This window comes from Schistocerca cancellata, chromosome 6 (genome assembly GCF_023864275.1).
Source record: "Schistocerca cancellata isolate TAMUIC-IGC-003103 chromosome 6, iqSchCanc2.1, whole genome shotgun sequence".
Classification (NCBI taxonomy): Eukaryota; Metazoa; Arthropoda; class Insecta; order Orthoptera; family Acrididae; genus Schistocerca; species Schistocerca cancellata.
This window is the reverse complement of record NC_064631.1, coordinates 365,405,152-365,430,156: the sequence shown is the minus strand read 5'-3', so window position 1 is coordinate 365,430,156 and position 25,005 is coordinate 365,405,152. Positions and strand designations below refer to the sequence as shown.

The following is a 25,005-nucleotide window of genomic DNA, read 5'->3' as shown; positions in this document are numbered from 1 at the left end:
TGATCGTACGATTATTTGCATCAAAGACTTGATCAGAAAAGACAAAATAATGAATTCATTTGATTGTTTAAAAGCAGTATACACGAGCAATGAAAATTTTTTGTCCCGAGTCTGGTCTTAAAAGTGTCAAAAAGAGCAACTTTTACTGCAAAACTATTATCTTTTAAATTTATTTACAAAATTTACTGATCATAAATTCAACATGGGAGTGACACCCAACTCATCTTTGGTTGGTGTGGATGTCAATTTTAATTAGATGATATCATTCAACCAACATAAACGGACATAGCACCAAATCTTTTACCTTTTGATGATGGAAGCAATCTCACGTATCTTATTACTGAAACACAATTCTTTATAATAACATAAGGCGAGAACTGTTTAGTTATATTCATTAGGAACTCAAGCCTTTTCGGCATCGCATTCTGTTCTTTATTTTCAGAACCTTTCTTGTTAGTATTTCTGTTGTCAACACCATCATTGCCTCTGAGAACATGACTTTCCAGAACAAGGCTTATAAATAGCCACAAAAATTTTTCAGCATTTAATGTCTGGAGTAATTTGTGGAATAACGAAATGCGTCTATGCTCTGGAATATCCATCACAGCATCAACAAACACTCTCATCACTTTTGCTACAATATCTTCAAGTTGCGAGTTCATTTTCTCTGTCAACACACCAGAATGTTCAGCCTGCAATAGACAAAATAATATACACATGTTTATTTATCATAGCATACAATTACTTCTAATATACGAATGTTACAAAAGTCTACAATTAAAATTTAAATATGAAAACTGCAGACAATTTCAGATTTGGTAAAACATACTAACAAGCAAATCAAAATCAGGAGCTACAGCAACACTAAATAATCAATGACCTAATCTTATTTTATCCAAACTAGATCTTGTTGATCTCTGTGGCTGTTATTCAATTAAGGATTGCTGAAGGAGAATAAAACCAGCCACAAATATTTTTTAATGAGCCGTATTTTACTGCCACAACCAGTTTCGGGCTATTATGCCCATATGCAGATGGCTATGCTCATTTTGGTGCAGTATCAAATCATCAGAAGCACACTGTCCACTCCTGCACCGCATAAGAATACTCAAGTAGGCAGTCTCATTTTATACACTCTATGGATGATTTGTATAATACAGTATTTAACTATGTTAATGTGCAAGCTGTTTACATTTAAACAATTTTCATTTCCTCCCAGAAATGCATAAGGACCAAAATGATGCTAAAAGCCATTCATTAGAAGAAATGTAAATACCTATAAATGATTCACTTTATACATCATCACTCACATGTTTAACTGAATATATTTCTATATTGCACAAGTTATTCATACAGTCTGTAAATTGGTGGCAATTACTTAGGTAGGAACAGGAAACTTAATTTAAAAAATAATTCAACAAACATGCAAAATCACTGGATTTTAATGAAATAACATGAAATCTGTGATTTTCAGCAACATAATGCTAAATTAGTGGTTTTAACAAAATGTCACAGAAAATAGTATTTTTCCCCATTCCTGGTTAAAAATTGTCATACATCTGAGAATCTCGGCGACAACTGAGTGCTATTTAATGCTGAAATTAGACACTGATTTCTTTTTAATTTTTTTTATTTTATTTTTTTTTATTATTTTGTCAGTACTGATTGTAGTACATAAGTTGTCAACTTTCATGGACACAGATCAAAACAAATCAGTCTTCAAAGCCTTGGATTCAAGTTTTAACCCAAAGATAACACACTCAAACCCAGTAACGTTGAAATGCAGTCTGTATCTGGAATGACTGGTCTTTGTAGCACAGATACTCTGAAGGGGGATGAATCTCTTCACAATTTTCCTGGAAGTTAAATGTTCATACATCAGGAAATGTACGTGTAGTCAAATGCCTGCAGGCAACACAAGCTGACCATCAGTTTGCAGTTGGGGCACTTAAGGCTATTTAGATTGTGTGTTTCAATGTACGTAGCGAGGCTACTCTCTGACTACAGTGAAATGTTAACAAATGGGCAGCACAATATCTCTGAAGCTAACCTTACTTGTCTTAGGGCCGACTGTGTAGAGCACTAATGGCAAGTTTGCAAATTGTGCTCATGGAGGAAATAATAGCCAGTGTAGGATCAGGAATTTATATCGTGGACACGGTTACAGCTGACGAAATCTGTATAGAAGCCGTTTAAGAGTACTCGCACGTGCAAAGCCCCCCAAAAATAATTTCGCTGTGGGTGAAAGGAATACTGTAAAATCCCTGAATGAGGATGATAGTATTACCATTCTCCCCACTGGTTGACTATCACAGTAAGATTAACAACTAATTAGGTCTGCAGACAGATAGGAAATTGAGTAAAGACCCTACTAAAAAGTTCTTAGAACTGTTGCGCAGTTGATAAAAAGGTTCTCTATTGAACAGAACATTCAGAAAAGTCTGTTCTGTTCAATTCATTTCATTTCAGTTCCATTCGATTCAGCTGCATAAAGAACGTGTTCCTCTGAGACCTATAGTGACTGCCATCGGTTTGCTCACCTATTCGATTGCAAAATTCTTGACAACATTATTATGACTGTATGCAGGACTCTTACATCTAGAATTCACCATATTTTATCAGCAATCAATCTGCATAGTGGTCCAGCTGGTGGACATATTAGTTTGTTTTGATGTGGTTTCACTACTTACTATTGTTCCATTCAATGAGGTGTTGCAACAACTGAATCAGATTTTTCCTCACAATATTGCAGAACTGTTTACATATTGCCTTATGACTACTACTTCCAATCAAACAATATGTTCTATGAACAGATGGGTGCTGCGGCTATGGGGAGTCTCTTAGGACTAGTTGTAGCAAATTTCTTTAGGGAAAAATTCGAGTAGCAGGCACTGAAAAAAAAGATGTGTGTGTGTGTGTGTGTGGGGGGGGGGGGGGGGGGGGGGTTTGAGAGAGAGAGATATTTGGTTCTGCGATGCAGGTGACATTTGTTTTGTGGGGGCATGCCAGAAAGGAACTGGTTCATTTTCACAAGCATCTCAATGGAATTAATACGAAGATTCAGTTTGTCATGGTGAAGCAGACATACGGAAAAATACATTTTCCTGATGCGCTAGTTTTCAAGAAAGAAGATGGTAGCCTAGGAGGCACAGTTTACCGACAACATCCTCATACAGACCATTACCTACACCAGGATTCGAACTACCACCTACAACAAAAGCGAGGCATCATAATAATGTTGGCAGATAGAGCAAAGAACATCTGAAAACCAGAGCTGTTTGACGGCGAAGTAAAACACCTCAACAACGCATTGTTCAATAACAGTTATTCGTCTGCTGAGGCAAAAAGAGCATTATGATCATACTGATGCTCAAGTGCCCTTGAATTCAAAAGTTTTCCTGGCTTTCATTACAGATGTTACTGATGGCATAAAAAAAAGTCTTGAAAAAATGAATCATTGCAGTAATCTACAAACCCACCTGGAAGATATAGCATCAACTAAAATTGGTGAAGGATGCTTGCATACCACTGGAAAAAGCAGGAATTTGTAGGATTCCGTGAAGTTGTGGAGAGGTGTACGTGAGTACTACTAAAAGAACGGTCAAAAAATGACAAAAACAGCAAAAGGCAATGGTAGGAGAGGGAGACTGACAAATCAGCTGTTGTGGAATAACTTTTACAGCTAGGAGATCACCACATTCATTATCATAGGACTCAAGTACTGGCAGCCACAAATGGATACCATGAAAAGCTATACACAGAGGCCATTAAGACTGTTAAACATCTCAGGAACTTAACAAGTAGGGGGGCATAAAATTGAATGACATCTGGATCCTGGTGCTGAAGAAGACGTGTACTAGTCTTCCACCACTGGGTGACTGCAACAGCAGATGATGGCAAATGGCAATGGTCAATGGTCTGTTGCACTGGGTATTCAAAGCATCTGATGTCATGCCACTGTGCAGGAGCCGGAATAAAAAGAACTTTGCTACAGTCAGTAGCGAGCGATGGGGTGTATCGGGGACTCACAGAAGCTAAAGTTCCCTTCGAAAATTGCCTCTGCAGAAGGAGATGAAACATTTGGTTTAAATATGGAATCCGTTCGACCACGAGACAATAGCCCCCAGCTGTGGAAGTTTACGGTCTATGAATCTTTCCTTCATTTCCATTTCCATTGTCATCAACAAGGAGAAAAGTATCTCATTTGAAGTTACAGTTGTCTCCTCGTTAGTTGCACACACTTTGCAAAATTAGAAATATTATCTTTACAGTTAATTTAAATCTTCAACCACAGTAGAAATTCATGCTCTTTAAAAATTTCACACATGTAATTCCAAGGACTACAGTTATTAATTGTCAGCAAAACGTTCATCTAGTAGTGGATGATGCCCATAAAACAACTGCATAGTCTTTAATATAAGGGCTTTAAATAAAACTAAATACATAATCTGTTTCTTAGCGTCTATTCGCCCTTTTTCTGAAAGCTAATTTGTATGGAAAACAAAGCATTAATTTCAAGAACTTCAGCACCGACATACACTAATCAGCCAAAATATTATGACAACGAAACTACCATTGACATAAACGCGTCCAGGTGATAGTGACATCACCTGGTGAGGAATGACTGCTAGTCAGACACACATACACGGTGCTTGCAGTTTGTAGTATCAGTGAGCATGCTATCCATGTGTATAACAGGAAAGGTGCACAATCTATCTGAGGTTGACGAAGGGCAGATTGCGTTGGCCTGAAGGCTCAGCATGAGCATTTCTGAAACTGCACGGCTTATCAGGTGTTCAAAGGAGTGCTGTGGTCAGTGTCTTCAACGTGTGGCAAAACCAAGGTGAAACCATGTCTAGAAGCCATGGCGTTGGGCAGCTACCCCTCATTACACATGTTGGGCAACGTTGGCTAGGCAGACTGGTAAAACAGGACAGGCAGCGAACTGTGGTGGAACTGACATCAGACACTAATGCTGGGCAGCATACATGCGTGTCTGAACACACAGTGCGCTGAACAGTCGCAACGATGGGCCTCAGCAGCAAACGACCCATGCATGTGCCAATGGTAACAGCACAACATTGGCAATTACAATGAAATGGGCACATGACTATCGGCACTGGACATTGGCGCAGTGTCACAGCATTGCATGGTCTGATGAATCCCGGTACCTTCTTCACCATGCTGATGGGAGGGCAAGAATCCATCATCTTCCAGGGGAACAGCCTTTGACACGCGTACAAAAGGACAGAGACAAGTCGACTACGGTTCCATTATGATCTGGGGATCATTCTCGTGGGCATCCATGGGTCCAGTGGAGTTCATAGGTCCAGTGGAGGTCATACAAGGGACCATGATGGCCAATGAGTATCGTACACTGGTTGCAGACTAGATATGCTCCTTCATGGCGATCATGTTTCTCGATGGCAGTGGCATTTTTTAACATGATAATGCATCATGTGATAAGGCCAGGAGGGTGATGGAGTGGTTTGAGGAACACAGCCACGAGTTCCAATTGATGCCCTGGCCCCCTAACTCACCAGATCTGCACCCGATTGAAAACATATGGGATGTGATTGAATATGGCATCAGAGGTCATTGCCCCATCCCCAGAATTTATGGGAATTAGGTGACTGTGTGTGTGTGTGTGTGTGTGTGTGTGTGTGTGTGTGTGTGTGTTTGTGCGTGTGTGCGCGCGCGCACATGCAGATGTGTTGCCAACTCCTTACAGCGATCTACCAAGGCCTCATTACTTCCATGCTACAATACATCGCCGCTGTAATACATGCCAAAGGTGGATGTACCAGCTATTAGGTAGGTGGCCATATTGTTCTGGCTGATAAGTGAATATACTCGCAGAAACATTCAATGCTTTGAAGTACTACAAAAAGGTAGTTTAAATAAGAAAAGGAAGGGGGGGGGGGGTGGGGAGGACAGACAGATAGGTAGTAGCAACTGGTTTTCCTGCTGTTTTAAATTAGACGAACAACCATCATTCATGCAGAAGTATCATTAACATCAAAGTGTTTGTTTTTCTGAACACTGTTTCACAAGTTAAGAATCTTTGCAATTATGGACATGACATAACAACATGATAACAAAGTTTTTGCCAAAATTATTAAAACTGAGGTGATTTATTCCCTATGTCTACTGATATTTTTTATATAATTTAATAAACAAAACACACATTTCCTCACAATACTAGCTCCCCCCTCCCAACTGACAACAGGCAGTGCAGCTCCATTCAATTCTGCAAAGATATTTAGTAAAACAAATGAATATAGTATTAAAAACTGTTTGAAAAATTTCAGCCAGTTTTAATTTGTATATGGCCCAACATTAGCCCCCACTCAGTGTGGGCCTCAATAATACCATCTGTGAACTTGGCAGCTAATTTCACCATGTGTCCTGATTTTCTAACTTTCTTGGGCACTTGGGAAGAGTTCGTATCCTGGTCTACTGCCAGCTGGCTTTGGATTCTCATGTGCACTGTCATCAGGAAGAAAACAGGCTGGCTTAAGGCAATCAATAGAAATGTTAGCTAGTTCATCTCTAATACTCACAGTGAAAAACTTCGGAAAATGTGGAATCACTTCATAACAACGCCTAACTGATTGCGAAAGTCCACTCTTTACCTTATCAATTCTAATGAACATGTAACTTGTGGTAGAGTCTTGTGAAAGGAAGAAGTTTTTTTGGATTTGTGGGAACACATTGCAATTTTTCGGTTTAATGATGAATGTTGTAAGGTCAGCAACCATCATGATATGAGTTTCATTGAAGAAGTGTCATAGGTCCAATGTAGTAAAACCCAACATTTCTGCCACTGCAGCAATGATTGACTTGCAGAAGGCGCAACAGAGGCCAAGTAGAATAGTGAGTAATATTTAGGGCAACCAACATGTAATCATGGTTTTAAGGGAGATGACTTTGGGGAGGTATAAGGAAGATTTACTCACAAGAAATTTCAACTGCTCAAAACATAGCATTTTCTTGGACTGCTTGACAATTAGAAACTAAATATATCAAATAAAAACAAACAATAAAAATATAAAAAATAAATAAATAAAAAGAAAAACAGGGATACTTTTTACTTACTTCTACTCTATTATGTCATGCAATATGATATTTTGGGGTAACTCCACAAACCGACAGAAAGTTTTTTGAGGGCAAAAGCATACAACAAGACTCATTTGTGGTGTAAATTCAAGAACAGTATGCACTGGTACAAGGTGAGCGCATCCATGGGTTCCCAGTACTGACTGATAATAAACACCCCCCAATGACCCCTTTAGATGCATAGGCTATGTCATTCTTTCTCTGCTGCTTTCATTCCCTTGAGACAAACTGTCTTCTTTCCATCGAAGCATGAATAGAAAAAAGGACATATGTCAATAACAGTACTGATTATCACATGAAAACTGTTTGAGATCTATCAGCCAGGCAATTTGAATTACTCGTATAAATAGTACTTCACGGGATTAATATTTATAACAGTGATCACTGACAAAATATACCAGAGGAACAGGTGACTAATACGGAGCTGGGAGGATTAAAAAAAAAATGTTACAATACAAGAGTGCCCAGGAAATACAGGAGAGCTGATCACCTTAGTAATATTTACTCCATTTAGTTGTAGCATGGGCTCAAATAGAAATCTTGAAATGTTTCAATTTTACCCTTAGCCTGTGCATGATATGCAACAGTTCTTATCAGTTTACAGCCCAAGTCTTTACCGGGGCTTGGGACATACTAGATTAAAAGAGTGTTCCTTCAAATGCTTTTATGTGTTGTAACATTCCAAATCTGGTACTTCAGGGATTCAAAACTCTGTCTCTGTTTCAATGTTTTGAAGTGGCACTAGTTCTACCCAGCTGGTGAACCTATTCATGCAAGTCATATTATAAGTGAATCCACCAAAGGGTGGCAGAAGATCCACTAGGTCAATATGTACCATCTGGAAATGTTCATCAATGATTGGGAATTTTCGAACTGTTGACTTACTACACCTTGTAATTTTACTCTTATGGCAAAGTGTAAACACCTAGTTGTTTCTCGCACATCTTTCCTTAAGCTTGGCCAAACAAATTTGGAAGAAAGGAGTTTTACTGACAATCTCACATTGTGATAATGCTAAAAAATTGTGATCTTAAATTGTTTGAGTACCTATAGAAGAATGGTTTCAGTTGACATGCACACCACCATTTTAATCCACCAGTATTAATAAACAGCTTAAATTTCAATGAAGACTGACTTTAGATTTTTATGTTCATCGCTTCTTTCCTGTGAGACAGCTATTTCTCAGTCCACCATCTCTAACTCCTCCAGTGTAGATAGATGATAAACCACATTTGCTACGATGCTGATTAGTTGTGAACTGGGAAATGTAATGGAGAAGACACAGTTGCAATCACGAAGCCTTATCATTCTTCTGCTTCAATATAAAAGTTAATGGCTCATGACTTATGTAGACACAAAATGTTGTTCTTTCAGTTATGTATTTTAAGTCTTGTTTTATTACATAAATTATGCAGTCCCTGTCGTAAGTTGAATAATACTTCTGAGAAAAGAAACATTCTTTGAAAAGAAACCAATAGGCTTTCAAATTCCACCAGGTTTCTATTGTAGGGCTCCACCTGCAGTGAAATTTCATGCAGCCACAAACAACCAAATTTCATACTCCATTACTTGGAAAAGTGAGTAATGAAGCTTAAGCTATGTTCTCCTTGCATTATCCAGACTGTTATGTTGCTTCTGAAGCCCAGTCAATTTTCCTTTTGTTACTCTTGTTAGTCCCTTCAGATAGTCTTTTATAAAAGTTTGGTTTTGTGCAGCACGTTCAAGATGATGACAGTAGCATTTCTTTGTGCCAAGAAATGCTCACAATTATTAACCAGTTTCTGGGCAAGGTGTGTTTACTATGGCTGTTACTCTCTCTGCAAGCCTAATTTGGTACTTTCTGTGTCATGAAGTATGCCAAAATATTTATTTTCTGTGTGTCAAGACACAGACTTCCCACAGTTAGTCCTCACACTACATTCGTCAAGACATTTGAGAAGTATGTTTAGATGTTGCAACACTCTTCTTCCAAACTAGGTCCAATTGGATTGTGACTTATGTGGTGAAACAGAAATCAAATCCTTACAATGCTGCACAAACAGCTCTGTCCATGATCATGCAACAAGAGAGACTCAACTTACATTTACCAAGAAAAAATAAACATAACACTCAAAAAAGCATTTTCTACCAAGGAATAAATCTGTACAATAAATTATCAAAAGAGATTAAAGAAATTGCAAAAATACTCTTATTTAAAAAGGCAGCTAAAAAGTACCTGTTATGCAATACATTTTATACATGAAGGCTTACTTAGATAAAACAGAGTAGGGGGTTTGATAAAAAAAAATGTTGTACAAATGAATTATAATAATAATGATTATAAAACACCCAACATTCCACATAACACCTTCACTTTATGTATTTTTCCTTCTTTTTTCCTTTCTAGTAATACTTACCCCCAAGCTATGCATAGCACAAAACTAACAACTCTTCCTCTTTCTGAGCTCAACATCTCACTCATTTTGAAGGGATGCTGACTCAGTTTTTCAGGATAGAAAATGGGAAGTTGTGGTACAGAAAATGGCCCAGAGATCGCCTGTGTGTGTGCAGTGACTAACACTGGAGGGGGGAGGGGGGGGGGGGGGGGGAAGTACACAAGTACACCAGGAGCAAATCTAATGATTATGTCCAACTAGAAGTCTGTAAATGAGTGAGATCTGATAGTAAGCCTTCAAAAGGTATATCTTCAAACATATTCTACTGTCTTGAAGCATTCAGTTGGCACTATCTATTAATGGAACTGAATAGCAATCTGGGAGTGTGCAGTCATTTAGACAGTACTAATCTTCACAAAGATGCCAACAGGTATCCGGTTTTGTTTTTGGTGCAGAATGTAGCTTAAAAACGTGCTCAGTCTTATGAATGACACAATGAAGCAAATAAGAAGAGACAGACAAACAGGGACCAAGGGTTCTGCTACAGATGTTTTTATAGGCTGTCAATATTGCTTGTTTGTCAAAACTTACAATCTGCAGCAACTGCTTTTGGTAGACAGTGGAGCTGACATCTGTGTCCCATCAGCATCAAACAATGACAAACAAATGAACATACTACTACAAACTGCTTGAAGAAAATTACTTTTAGTCACTATTTTCAACTATATATGCCACCACATCATTTTAAATGATGCATCTGCACAAATGATTGTTGGCACATAAATTCAAAATAGTGTACAGTGCCAGCAACTAACAGTAGACATCATTTCCCCAGTAATTATAGACATTTTCTGTTATATAAACAAGCTTATAATAAGAATATACTTTGAACTGGGTCACAATATGACATTCTGCCAACATATTTATATTTAGTATTAAAGTACCACAATATGACATTCTGCCAACATATTTATATTTAGTATTAAAGTACTTGGTTGCAATATACATACCCTTATTATAAGAGGTATAACAGTTTCCACAATCTTGGAAATGACTTGAAAACTGTAAGCATCATCTTGTCTTAATACCGAGGAACCCATGAAAGTGAAAATTTCCATAATATTATGCAAAACCTGATCCTGAAACCAAGAAATTAAACCTAAAGTGCTAACTTCTCAAAGCATACATAAGAAAATATGAAATAAAGAATGCATCTGTGGAAATGAACCGACACTGAAACAGTTCAAACTCTGAACTTTGTAACTAAAGACAAGGATGTGCACTACTTAACTTAATCAGGAACAGCAAGTTGAATCCTCATTACTGTTAGAGTAAAGCAGTATAAAGTGCAAGAACAACACAGCCTTTCCCTTGCTATTTTTTGTACTCGTTGTCCCACTACTATATGCACAATTAATCTGGCCATTTTTGCGGGTATTTCTGGGAGCACAGATTTCAGTAGGAGTCAGCAAGTACTGACTTATTAGCTCAGAGACAACCTTAGCTAGTTAACACTAGTGTTTGCACTGCCATTGTATACTAACACTTTTTTTATTTGTACAAAGAAAATTTCAGTTTCAATTACATATTTGTTCAGACAGTTGTTAGCTCCATGCATCACCTTCTAATTAACTTGGTTTCATTTAGTTGAAGTAACTGTATTAAGAAATACAGTTACAGTTTACTGTTAATGTAGTGACAGATTAAAGTTTCCATGATTTCCTGGTCTTTTATTGTTACACATGTATCTTGGCTCGTTAAGCATCCCTTAATGTTCTCTTTGCCGGGATATACTGAAACGTCCAATATCAGCTGTTGGCTTTCACCTACATCATCATCAAGATGATGGACACAGCCATACTGCCTCTGTCCAATGTGGCTGCCATAATGTCATGGATTCAATACAATTACCAAATTAAAACAAATACAAAATTTATCCATAATAATTTGAAAAACAAGACACTTGAGCGATACCCATGCAAATTAGAGGATTTTCAGCAGGGAGAAACAAAACAAATTTTAACACACACACACACACACACACACACACACACACACACACACACACACAGGTGGAATTTCATTAGTACTGCCTTCAATACCATATTTTCCCATGTCCATTTTTGGAAGCCTCCATCCCAACTGCATTTAACACATGTTAAAATACATTGCTTATTATGTGTCCCCCCCCCCCCCCCCAAATTAGTGAGTTCAAATTTAGCGGTATCAGCAATGTTTGACCACCGCAATTTTTGCCACCGAGAGATTGGAGAGCAGTGGGAGTAGGACATTTGTGGCAGCGAGGTGGGATAGTGCTGTTCAGAGCCGGTAATTTTGCTCATCATACTATGTCAGAAATGACATATGGAAGTAGTTGATACAGGTTGGAGCAGCTCCAACATGTTCAGACTTCTAACAACAAGTACCGATTGGAGGCAGGGGTGAAGTTGTAGTGAGCAAACAATAAACCAATTACTTATTAGTATGTGAATATGTAACTGCTACTCTGTGTTCAGTACTGGCTTTCAGTCACTGATTTTTTTTGTGTCGAATGGTATTCTGACATGTCATGGACAAAGAGGCAGTTAACAAATGAAGAAAAGTGGAACATTACATAGGAAATGGACAAAACTTCACACTTGATACATGCTGCTATTGCACAAAAACCTAACATACCTCTACTAACATTAAATAAAAAAGTGAGTAAATGAAAAAGAATTCAGGCAGCATGTTTGGAAGAAGGAAACACAAACAAAACAGAGTGTGTGACAGTCGGTTTCCAGATCTGGAAAACGTGCTATCAATGTGGATAAAACAAACTAGTGCTGCAAATATTTCAATCGATGGTACTGTGGCTCATGCTAAAGCAATATGACATGAAAGGTGGGATTCATAGATATCAAATCATCCAATGGTTGGAACGAAAGGTTCAAGAAGTGACATAACTTAGTGTAGTGTGTTGGTGGTGAGGTTGGAAGCATAAACACTGACACTTTCAGTCATGAAAAAAAAAAACCTCTTAGACCAAACACAGAATGGTACAGTCCCAATCACATTTTAATAAAGATTAAATCGGCTTATTCTTTCACCTTCTGCCTCACAAAACTCTCTAATTTGGAAATAAATAGGAAAATAATGCTGTTTATTGACTAGGGTGATGATGATGTTTGGTTTGTGGGGCGCTCAACTGCGTGGTTATCAGCGCCCGTACAATTACCCAATCTTTGCTCAGTCCAATTTCGCCACTTTCCTGGATGATGATGAAATGATGAGGACAACACAAACACCCAGACATCTCGAGGCAGGTGAAAATCCCTGACCCCGCCGGGAATCGAACCCGGGACCCCGTGCACGGGAAGCGAGAACGCTACCGCGAGACCACGAGCGGCGGACATTGACTAGGGTGCAGCACATCCCCAAGATACGCCATATCTACCGTATTTACTCAAATCTAAGCCGCACTCGAATCTAAGCCGCACTCGAATAATGAGACTCGAAATTAAGGAAAAAAAAAAAAATTTCCCAAATCTAAGCTGCACCTGAAATTTGAGACTCGAAATTCAAGGGGAGAGAAAAGTTTTAGGCCGCATCTCCAAATCGAAACAAAGTTGGTCCATTGTAATATGAAACACAATTTAGGTCGAATGAATGATGATACAGCTACAGTAGTTTGGTTCGAATCGTAACCTTAGCAGTTAAGCTTTACCAGGTAGCCATTGCTATGCGTCAGGCACTCCATCCCTATTTATACGGGTACCCTTTCTTTTTTACGTGCTTCGTCTGGTTTGAATTGATTGCTTATTTTTCTTTGACCTGATAAGCGCCGTTTTCTTTGTTATAGGTGTTAACATCACTCTAAGCTCAAAATGCATTACTGTACTGTGTCATGCATTGTTTGTAGCATTCTGATAGTGCGTGTCTATGGCCTGTCGCTGCTCGCGGCATGGCTTGCTTTTGTGCGCACTACCGCCACTTACAATAAAAAAAAGAAGAGAGGAATCGTCTCATTAGCGAAACAATGGCAAGAGACTGCTATTTGTTGTTACTTACACTGCTGCTTTCTTTGATAATGAACAACAAGAACCAAATAATACACTGCGTATGATAGAAGATGTTCTGAACTTGAATTTAGCGAAAATTTTTCTCCGTTTGAAAATCTTTGCAGGCGCCTCTTTAGTACATTACATTCTGCACAGAAATTAGAGCCATCTTAGATTTAAAAATCCAGTCAATTGTTGTGCTTCATTTCTGACTGTATCACTATTAGGCATAAGAATAATACGAATATAAACATGACATGATATGTATATTCTTCCGCGTTTGCTGTTGTCTCACTCTAGTTTCGTAGTTTATTAGGCAGACAGGATTTAAATGAGATAGCAGCAAACATGAAACAATACATGGCAAAATGTTTATATTCATATTATTCTTATGGTGAAGAGAATACTGCATGTGATTCATAATTCATAGAAGTTCCTATTAGCAACCATCTCTTCTCACAGGTAGGAAAAAATTCAGAACGTAGAGTTGGCCATATTGACAAACATCGCAAACAGTCTTGCCACTCGGATTTTCATAGTACATTGAAATGCTGCTACATTCAAAGATGAACAATACGGAATTTGTATTTACTTCGTTGTATAATGTATGAAAATGCAGTGGTCGAAATGCGGGCCGGAGAAAAAAAGCTCGTCTGCCACCTTTTTTTAAAAATTTATTTACTGACGCAGAGGATTTGGTGCCAGTATTTATCTTTGTGCCTACAAAGCATGCCTGTGTAGCGCTACATATGTTCGACAGCAGAAGTTAGTTGTGGCGGCACCCACCAACATTTTTCAGAACTTCCGCTTGCTTTGCACTCGATTCTAAGCCGCAGGCAGTTTTTTGGATTACAAAAACCGGAAAAAAAGTGCGGCTTAGATTCGAGTAAATACGGTATACAATATAAATGTTATGTTCCCCCCCCCCCCCCCTTCCCCATCTTTCCAACTGCACAAGCCACATTCAACCACTTGACCAATACACTATAAAATGAGAATCAAAAATGCAAGAAGATTCTTATGTGGAAGAAGATGATCTGTCTTCATACTATAGTGAAAAAGTTGACAATCTTGGACACAACGCATTTTGTAAGAAGTGCCTGCATTTCCATGGAAGAAAGCTTGATTTTGAACTGCTTCAAGAATGATGGCTTTCATTGGGTACTTACAGAAGACATCATACCGGAACAGGAAGGAACCACAGCTGAATAATGGCAGCAAATAATGGGGCAGAAGATAACAATGACAATCTTAACTTTGATGCAAATGTTGAATGTGATGAATGTGTTTCCGTCTGTCAGTCCCTGATAACTGATGAAGAGAGAGAGAGTGTGTGTGTGGTGTTCATGGGTGCTCAACACATGTTATCAGCACCTTTACTCTGCTGGGGTGAGGAGTCCACAATGGGTGGAGTTTCAGCCTTGGGACAAGATGGTTGCTCTGGGCAGGCTTTGCAGTCTATTGGCTCTGAAGCAGAGGCAGTAAAAGTTACCACAGCAGCAATGAGGCAGTGTCCGATTTTTTATAGGGTTCTACCTTTGGAGGTACTGAAAGGTCCACAGTGGCAGCAACTGCCGCTTTACCTGACATTCGCAGGAAGGATAGGGACTCTGAAACAACTGCAGTTTGATATGTGCACTGACAAATGCAGGTACCAGTGCTGACACTAGCAACCTCCATTTGTGTAGAAGTGTTGGATGTCAAAATAGGCTTTTTAAGGGTCAAAGCAAAAGATGTAGTGAAAGTGGGAGGCTGCATGGCCTTATAGATCTTCTTGGCCTCTCCATACATGATGTGTTTCAATGTCTTAATCTCTTGTATCTTCCTTTCTTCAAGGAATACAAAGCAATCCCTACTCCACACAGGGTGATCGCAAGAGCAATTTACACACTTTGGAGGGGAGGAGCAGCCAGCACTATCATGGGTGGCCTTGCCACATTTGCCACACTTGGCTTCACCCTTACATTCTAAGGTGGTGTGCCCAAAGCGCTAGCATTTAAAACATCACATTTGGTTAGGGACTTATGGCCAGAAACCTCGACACGCTCAGGGAGTTTTGTGGTGTTGAAGATAAGGATAAAGGAGTCAGATTTTCGGAGATCCTCATCCACCCTTTTCAATATATTTTGTATGTCAACAATCCCTTCCTGAACCCATTCATCCTTCAATTCCTCCTTGGGAATATCGACAAGATCGTCACAACACCTTTGTTATAGTTCAAGGTGTTGTAGAGCTCCGTTTCTATGGCATATTCCCCAAGGCAGTGAGCTTTCTGGAGGTTGGTACTTGTTGGGAGCTAGCAGTTTCAACTAACAGCCTCCCATTACGCTATTGCTTGACAGATTTCAGTGTATCTGCGATGCCCTCTAAACCTTTCTGAATATAAGAAGGCAAAACCTTCTCATAGCTGCCCTCTTTTCACTTACAAGTGGAGCACCCTTCCCACTGGGAGGAAGAAAAGAAAATTTTTGGAGGATCCATTTCGGTCCCACAAGCAGTTAGGGAAATAAGGGTCCACTCCCTGCATGCCTACGAAAGCCTTATACAACTGAAGTGCAGCAGGTTGCCCAGAAGTTGCCCGCTAATGATTTTTCCGCCTCAACAGCCATGCTTCTCATCAGTGTGCTGCATACCTTGGGAATGAGGGGTTTTTCATAGAGGTTTTTACCATCGCCACGATCTGGCCGGTCAAGCTAAGATCCCTGTTCCCTAAGACAAACAACGTTCCACTGCCGTGCTGCGTGGAGGTCGCTGAAGCATGGTCATAGCTTACAGTGACAGAGGGCTGGTGGTGCTTACCAGTCCCCTGCTAAAGAATCCCATGGTCACCATGCCCGTACCCAGCAAATGAACACTGAGCCCCTCAGGGAATTTAATGAAGTCTTGCAGGAATAGTTGGTAGATTAAAAAAATAAAATAAAAATAAAAATAAAAAAAAGAGAGGCAGGCAAGATCAGAACGAATCAGAAGCTTAGCCATTTCCTTTAATATCAAGAGCTACTAAAGCAATGGACACAGTGAAGTGTTGTGTGTAGGGTTCTGAAGTCAAGGACAAAGAGACTACAAGTCCCTAATGACAAAATGCAAGAACAAATTTTCAAGAGCACATTATTCTACGATGATTATCCGATGTAACATCCAAAGTTGTGTTTTTGATCCTACACTGGAATGCAAATGGTCAAGAATGTTGCCTATGTTCTGCATATGTAGCATTACAAGAATCCGAGACCCTAACATAAAACTAGGATGCTGAAATCACCAAATGATGATAGAAACATGAGCATTTGATACTACAGTATCATTCACATTTTCTGTTGAGTAATACATTCTTAACCAACATCAAAAGGAATCGTTTATTTTAATATAAGCAGTTTTTTACTCTATATAAATCATGTAGCATTGTATCAAAATAAAAAGTCATTCAAGAAACTTGTCACACTATTAGACAGAATTTTTGGTCAGTTCTTATCTTCGGGAGGCTAAATGTTTGGTACAGCTGACAGACAACATGAAATTTAAAGTACACAACACTACCTAGCTTTCAGAACTATTAGCTCCACATAACTTAAACAATACATGGCACCTTGATTGCACTACATATCATCTTATCAATCCCTTCTTTGAATTTCCTCCCTCATGCCCCAATACAAATACATTATACTTTCGCATTTTAAAATTGCTAATAAGTATAATTTTTTAAAACTGTGTTTATTTGTAAATGAAGTTTGTATACATTTAGTCTGTAAATAATGGATCCTTACTTACTGGTATCATTTCAGCAACTTGTGAAAGTACAAGTAATGCATGGTGATGTGTCTGTGGATTCTGTGTACCACGAATACACTGCACCAGCAATGACACATTGACTTCATCCTCAGTCACACTGGAAGGTATGCCATCTGCAGATAGTTTCTGACAACAATTAAGAATGCATGACAATACCAACTGCTTCGTATATTCAACAGGAGATTGCTCTTCAAACTCGAGACATCTGCAGAACATAAATGAAGTAAAATTATTTCTTTTCTTAAAAATCTGACAACAATGTTGTTCTTCAAAATCTGACAACAATGTTGTTCTTCAATCTAATGAACAGTATGGTGAAAAACAAATAAGCAGAAAAAAAAGGAGATGAATTTTTGAGACTTCACTTTTCCTACGAACAGTTGGTCTACATGTCTTTTTATTTCTTAAACAGAACAGAAAATGAACATACAAGTGAGAATCATCTTCAGCTTTAAATAAATATATAAATAAATAAATGTCTCTACCCTTTATGGACTATCTCAGCACACAAATACATACGGAATCCTAGTACCAAAAACTTGCGGCAATGATTACTGGTCCTCCACACTACTGCAATATATGTCAACAAAAAGGTGTTAGTGTTTTGCAATAAAAAGAAGTTTTGATACAACAGTGTCTACTTCCAGATCAACATCACAGCAACAAATGAAAACTTATTACTCTCCAACAATAGTTATTATCAATGCCCACTATCATAAATCAAAACAACTGTAAAATGTCTGGCAGGAAAGACAAAGTATAAATGTCAAAAGTTTTGATTAATTTGCTTACAGGAGGACAATACAATCAATGTTACCTTTTTGCACACTTCTTCTCAACCACTTCTAGCAGCTAACAGAAAATTGAATAGACAGTGGCATTTAAATGCTAAACTCTCACAGATGGTGAAATCTCTGAAAATAAAATTCTCAATGGTGACAAAGTTGAAGTATGATAATAACAAGAGGGATATAAAGAGAACCACTCAACATACAGCTGAGGTACAAGATATCCTGTTATTATTTCTTCATCTCAGAGTAGAAATTGCACACAATACTCTCAAATGTTTGTTATATATATGCTGATGTCTGTCTTCCCCATCATGTTTACCTTCCAGCTTTCTCTAATATGAAGGAAGTTATCCCATCACACCCTAACATCCCTCTCATCCTGTCCATTCTTCCAGTTAGTGTTTTCCACATAATCCTTTTGTTGTGAGAACCTCAATTCTTATCTTATCGTTCCTCTTAATTTTGAACATCCTTGTGCAACACCACATCTCAAATGCAACACTGAAGAGAGACTTTCATTCTTCCAGTTAGTGTTTTCCACATAATCATTTGTTGAGAGAACCTCAATTGTTATCTTATTGTTCCTCTTAATTTTGAACATCCTTATTTAACACCACATCTCAAATGCAACACTGAAGAGAGACTTTCAACTGCCAATGCATTCGCTCAACTAAGCCATCTGCTGCCTGATGGTAAGCTGTGGTTCTAATATGCTTCATACCACGTAGAACAGTGAGTGCTTTGAAAAGGTAAGACTTTAATTGCCTTCTTTGGTCTGTTGTAACTTGTAGTTGTACACTGAAATGGGTGATCCATCCCCAAAAGAATGTGGTCACCATGGTTTTGGCAGTAAAGTCAATCATATGGAACATGTCCAGCCAATGTGTGAAATGATCAATGGTTGTAAGACAGAGCATAGATCATTCTGATGGTGGGAGCAGTTTGATTATGTGCAGATGCACATGCTCAACTCTTCGGTTCAGTGGAACGAACATGCCAAGAGGTGCCCTGTCATGCCGGCCAACTTCATTCTGCAGACCATATAATCGTGCACATGTTCCTTATAATCTTTGTCCATATTTGGTCAGACAAAAGCTTGCTTCACTATGTTCATAGCGCCCCGTAGTCCAGGAAGCCGTAGGCCATGACCAGAGGTGATTCCCTGCTGCTGAAAGTCAAGTCACAAATTGCTGCGGTTTGGTAGTTGCAACGTCATCAGCATGTCTGACAGTGATACTGTAACACGATGGAGTTGTAGGCCTGATGGTTGTGTCAAAAAGTCTCACTGCTCACTGTCTGCTTGTTGTGCTGCGATGAGAGCTCAGAAATCAACTGTAACAATGATTGCTTCGGTCCAAAAGAGCACATCCATTGGCACATTCGAATCTCCCTCGACATAAGACTACATGGGTGGTGAGCTGTCCGATATAGACTAGATGAAGCAGCTGACGTGGTGATGATTTCTTTGGATGCTGGTGGAAAGCGTAAGTTAGTGGCTTGTGGTATGCGACTAGGGTGAACTGCCATCTCTCTAACACATGGTGAAACTTCTTAATGCAGGCATATGAGGCATACAGTTCACAAACATTGAGTGGACCAGTTTCACTGTGATGGCAATTAATTTTGACTGAAAAAAGCCAAAGCCTGCCAGTGTTCACCTATTTGCTGTTGCACTGCACAGTCAATTGCAATGGCAGATGCGTTGACCATTAGAGCAAAAGGCGCCTGTGGAACTGGGTGCACTAGCAGAGCAGCTTCTGTGATAACAGTCTTCACTTTGGTAAATGCTAACTCCGCGTTGCAACTCCATGGTAGTTTGTTCTTTGGCCTTTGTGCACCATGCAAAATTTCATTCAACTGTGCATCCAGGAGGGCACAACTGCGAATGAAACTGTGGTGTCATGGAACAATACCACCCTCAGTGGCATCTCACAGTTGGCAACAGAACTGCACATTTCTGACAAATGCTAATTGTGGGCATGCAGGGACCTGGTGGATTCAATCATGTGCGCCCACTGAGGCATGGCTCTGACTACGAGTGCCATCTGCTGCTGTGATATAGGATGGCTGGCGGTAGCTACAAGGGCCAGTCTCAGTTGTAGTCTTCAGCCTCAGTCAACCTTCGACAGTACACTCACGCATTAGTAGCAGGAGCCTCACATTGCACGACACTCTTAGTTTGTTTCTTGGAACAGCTAGACTTTGTTGCTGTTTGTTCTTTTATAAAGTTTCTTTGTAACACTTGGAGAAAACTGTAAATTAAGTAAAACTCCTGTTTACTGTATTTGTGTGTTTGCTAATCATTTCTGCTCCCATCCAGTTTCTGTATGATGACAGCTGCTGCACTACTGTGTAGCCCATCTCTCCTTACTATTTTGTATGAAGTAGTACAGTTGTAATTCTCTAACTGTTAGAGGCTCGGGAAAATTAACTATAGCTTCGATTTTATCTTGTGGTGCTCGTATACCTTGAGCATTGATAGTGAAGCCTAGGAACTGAATCTCTACTGCTCTGGAGGCTGATAAGCAGATTGTGTGCATAAAGACAAGTGAAAATTTGCCATAAGTACAACATGTGTTCTGCCTTAAAGCTTGACATGACCAAACTGTCATGAATGTACTTAAAACAAAAATGTAGGTCGTGTGTAATCTCATCCATGAATTGTTGTAACAGTGGGGCAGCATTACAAAGTTCAAAAGGCATTCTAGAGTATGTGAGCAGTGTGGGGATGGCAGTCTTAGTGTTGAAATCTGATGGCACAGGTATTTGGTAAAACGCACACACTAAATCCAACGTAGTAAAAGTGGGTTACCAAGCATGGTGAATGGGAAATCTTCAATCTGTGGTATAGGATACCTGTCAGGGATGGTTCTGGTATTGAATTATCTACAACCTCCACATGGGCGCCATCCTTTCTTGTTCTTTAGGACGACACGCAATGAAGATGCCCAACTGCTGCTCAATGGGTGGTAGATTCCCTTTGTAAGCATGAACAATAATTCCTGATTCACTTCTTTCAGTTTCTCATGTGTCAGGTGGTGCACCCAAGCATGATGTGATGGTCCTGATTTAGGAGCTCCACAAATGCAGAGTCACCAGTTACCATCTGCACTGCACAACATACTCATCCTTGGCTTACCAGGTTGGTAGCGGTATCAAGGAGGTGCTGATGACATAGATTAGACAGAAGTCCATAGAACAATAGGAAGTCAACTCTGACTATGGGGTGCATTATGTCTGCTATGACAAATTGCCACTGAAATTTGCATTGCAGGCCTAAGTTTAACATTAGCATGACTTGCCAATGTGTTGAGATCATGGAACCGAATGTCAGGTGGCAGGCACACTAATCAAATATTCTGCAGGATTTCTTCATTAGTGGCACTGCTTGCTAAAAAACACAGGTGTCCCAGTAGCTGCAATGGAGTGCGAGCCCCACTTGGTGGTGATGCCAGAATGTCTTGCACCTCCACAGCCATGTATCTTCATTGACTGCTGCAACAACAGAACTATACTTTCTGTCGGCTGCAGTTACATGCTCTAGCACGAATTAGCTTTCTAACTGAGTGCACCACAAGACAGGATTCTGCTGCCAAAACGATAGCAGTTTTACCATTCTGAGAATGATTTCTGAACCTACAAGGATGTCTGCAGTTGGTAGAAGGTCTAACATTGCAGAGTTATGGTTACAACAATGCAAAAGAAGCGTAACACTGTTGATGTGGATGTTCCTTTCACGGCACGACGCGGCATGGTAACAGGTGTCGGTGACCGTTGAATAGCACGTCGGGGTCACCAGTTGTTGCGGGTTTGATAAATTCACTTCACTGCAAAATTCAAAATTATCCAGCAACTCATTTGATGTTTTTACAGAGAATCAAACAACAGAAAAATTACAAAACAAAGGGCAAATATAAATCAAAGAGAGATTCTGCTGAAGATAATCACTGTACAGAGTAAACACTTGTGTAAGCAGCGCTACACTACATTTCAGCACTGCACTTCAATTATTTTGAGTTTACTATATGCTGAATCTGTCCTTTCAATAACTATTCCTTTGCATTTTTCTGAAGTCCTTTCGCAGTAGCTTTCTTACACTTCCTACTGATTTCATTTATAAATGCCTTATAAGGCTGCTTTCCTTTCTTTTCCTTAATATTTTTGTACTTCCTTGTTTCATCGACGAATTGAGAAATTTCTTCTGTTACCCACCACTTCTCTGGCATCACCTTATTTACTGCTATTACTTGTCTGTTCTGTATCATGTCAAAGCAGTACAAGTAATTGAGAAGGCGATTGAGTAGCAACGAAACATTTATTAGTGTAATATTTCAATTCAAGAAATTCCAGGATAAAAATGAAATAAATAAAAAAACTGAGGGAAGGGGACCATTACCTTATTGGTTAATACTCTTCCATAAAATTTATTTGCTTTTATGTTTTCAGATGTATATTGAGGATAGAAGCTATAATCAACTTATTTAAAACATCAGATATATATGCAAAGTAATTTGCTATGAGAATATCACATCAATAAGAAGAGTACAATGAAGCTGAATTTCTAATTGCTTACCGCTGGAGTATTCCAAAAAGCACAGGTAAAATATGGTGAACAGAATACAACTTCTTCTTATTCTGAATTAATTCAAGCAAAGTAACACCCCGCTTCCATGCTGACGTTTTGAGAATTTCCAAGGATGGAGCTGTTTTTATAACCCTACAAAATACAAAACAGAAAACAAACAAATATTTTTTCTCAATAACAACTCAGTAACATGATTACAATTTGCAGCTTGGTCTAATTTCTTACTTTTCAGCCATGCATTAAGAATTAAATATAGAAACAAACAGAGTAACCAAACAGTTACAGTTGCTGTTGAAGACATGTGCAAGACTTCTGTATAAACAAGCTAGTGATACACATAAACATAAACTTTCTCTCACACTATAAATTCAGCATGATGGAAAAACAAATTGTGATGCAAAAATGTGGATAGTGGAAACGTGCAGAAAAAAGTAGTGCTGTTATTAAAAGAAATAGCCAATTGGCAGCAGAATAATTAACAAAATGTAATAGATGTCTCCATGTGGAAATCACACAAGAGCCTGATAATCAGTGAATAAAGACACAAGATCGAACTGAGGTGTGATAGGAAAGCAAGAAGGTGTCAAAAGCTTTAGAACAGAGCTTCATAGCCAATAAGCCCCCTGAGTAGACGTTGAGCACAGGCCTGCCAGCTGCGAGTACTGTACCCATCTTCTCCATCATCACAGCACAGGGTAGGGAGGGGAGAGCCAAGTGAAAACTTCAGAGTGGACACCAAGTATTTCTACATCAAATCATTAGAGACGGAGCCCAAGTTAGGATGATGTCAAAGATGGGGAAGGAAATCGGCCATGCCCTTCCAAAGGAACCACCCAGGCAAATAAGGGAAATCACAGAAACCATAAATTGGAATGGCCAGATGCGGGAGTGAACCGTTATCCTCCAGAATGTGTGACCAGTGTGCTGACCACCGCATAACCTCACATCAGTAAAACCAAAATTTTACTACATCATTTAAATATTACGTGAGTACAGATTTCTTATATTTCTTAATCACACATTACACATGTAATGATTTTTAATCAACTCTCGCACCCTCCATCATTTCATTCTTTTTTCCTTATTCAAGGGCGTTCATGTGCATTGTGGGTATAGTGTGCAGCATAGATTACCGTCTGAAAATGAGTTTCGCAAACACATGTTATGATTTCTCACTGTTGAAAACAGTTTACAGACGTCAACGGAAAGTAAAAAGCAGTATGCCTGTAGCAGCCTTGTGTAAGCATGGAATCAGTACTGAGGGAAGAATTTGTAGAAATCTGGAATGTTTCTATTGTTACTGAACTTGTCATTATATTCTGTGTCATGCTACAATTTAATTACAATACTTCAAGTTGCAGATCAAAGTGAATGTCATCAATGTTCCGCAAATGTGGAGAGGAAAACAGATGAAAATCATTCTGCAATGCTGTAACATTGTTAACTCAAAACTAAAAACATTTCTTAAGATTATGTAGAATAGGTGGATAGCATTTTAAATCTGTTAGTTAATAGCAGAGTCCTTCGATGAAGTCATTTTTGGAAAATGAGTTAAATTTCCTTTGTCCAATTGATTCTTCCCAAAGTGACAATTCATATCGAATGCTATACAGCCGATAAAATACATAATCAACAGGTCCTTTCCCTGAAGTGAAGTGTTAAGTCACTCGGATGGCCGGCTGAATCAGACTTATGTTCTGGAACATACACATTACTGATTTCCATATTCATATCTAACTCAACCAAATCGCTTTAACAACTAGCATCTACTAAGCCATTGCACTTGCCTTTAATAATTTAATAAGACAAACTTCTTTGCTAGCCATCAATTTATTCACGAAAGTTCTCTGATTGGCACTGCTGAAGTCCATGCTATTGTGTATTATTAATTGTACAAACTACATTCATTACTTTTTTCAAAGTGATATTCTTTGCACACACATTCTTCTGGTAAGTCATCTACAGCCATGTTTAAAATCTTGATATACGGAACACATCTGATTTCACTGTGTACTGAAAGTCAGTTACTGATGACAACGGAAAATAACCAAATCACCAGCAGATTCCCCCTTCCCATGAACCATGGACTTTGCCATTGGTGGGGAGGTTCGTGTGCCTCAGCAATACAGATAGCCGTACCATAGCTGCAACCACAATGGAGGAGTATCTGTTGAGAGGCCGGACAAAGGTGTGGTTACTGAAGAGGACAGCAGCCATTTCAGTAGTTGCAGGGGCAAGTCTGGATGATTGACTGATCTGGCCTTGTAACATCAACCAAAACAGCCTTGCTGTGCTGGTACTGTGAATGG

The 25,005-nt window shown here is 39.0% G+C and overlaps 1 protein-coding gene across 1 annotated transcript in view; it reads right to left on the bottom strand.

Moving 5' to 3' along the window:
* LOC126191010 (HEAT repeat-containing protein 1) overlaps positions 1-25,005 on the bottom strand; it is a 283,709-nt gene that overhangs the window by 109,759 nt on the left and 148,945 nt on the right. Inside the window, exons 13-16 of the mRNA XM_049931695.1 lie at positions 22,685-22,828; positions 17,300-17,525; positions 10,505-10,633; positions 305-692 (exon numbers count right to left, since the gene is read on the bottom strand). Of these exons, the coding sequence (XP_049787652.1) occupies positions 305-692; positions 10,505-10,633; positions 17,300-17,525; positions 22,685-22,828 (887 nt within the window). The remainder of the gene's footprint in view (positions 1-304; positions 693-10,504; positions 10,634-17,299; positions 17,526-22,684; positions 22,829-25,005) is intronic.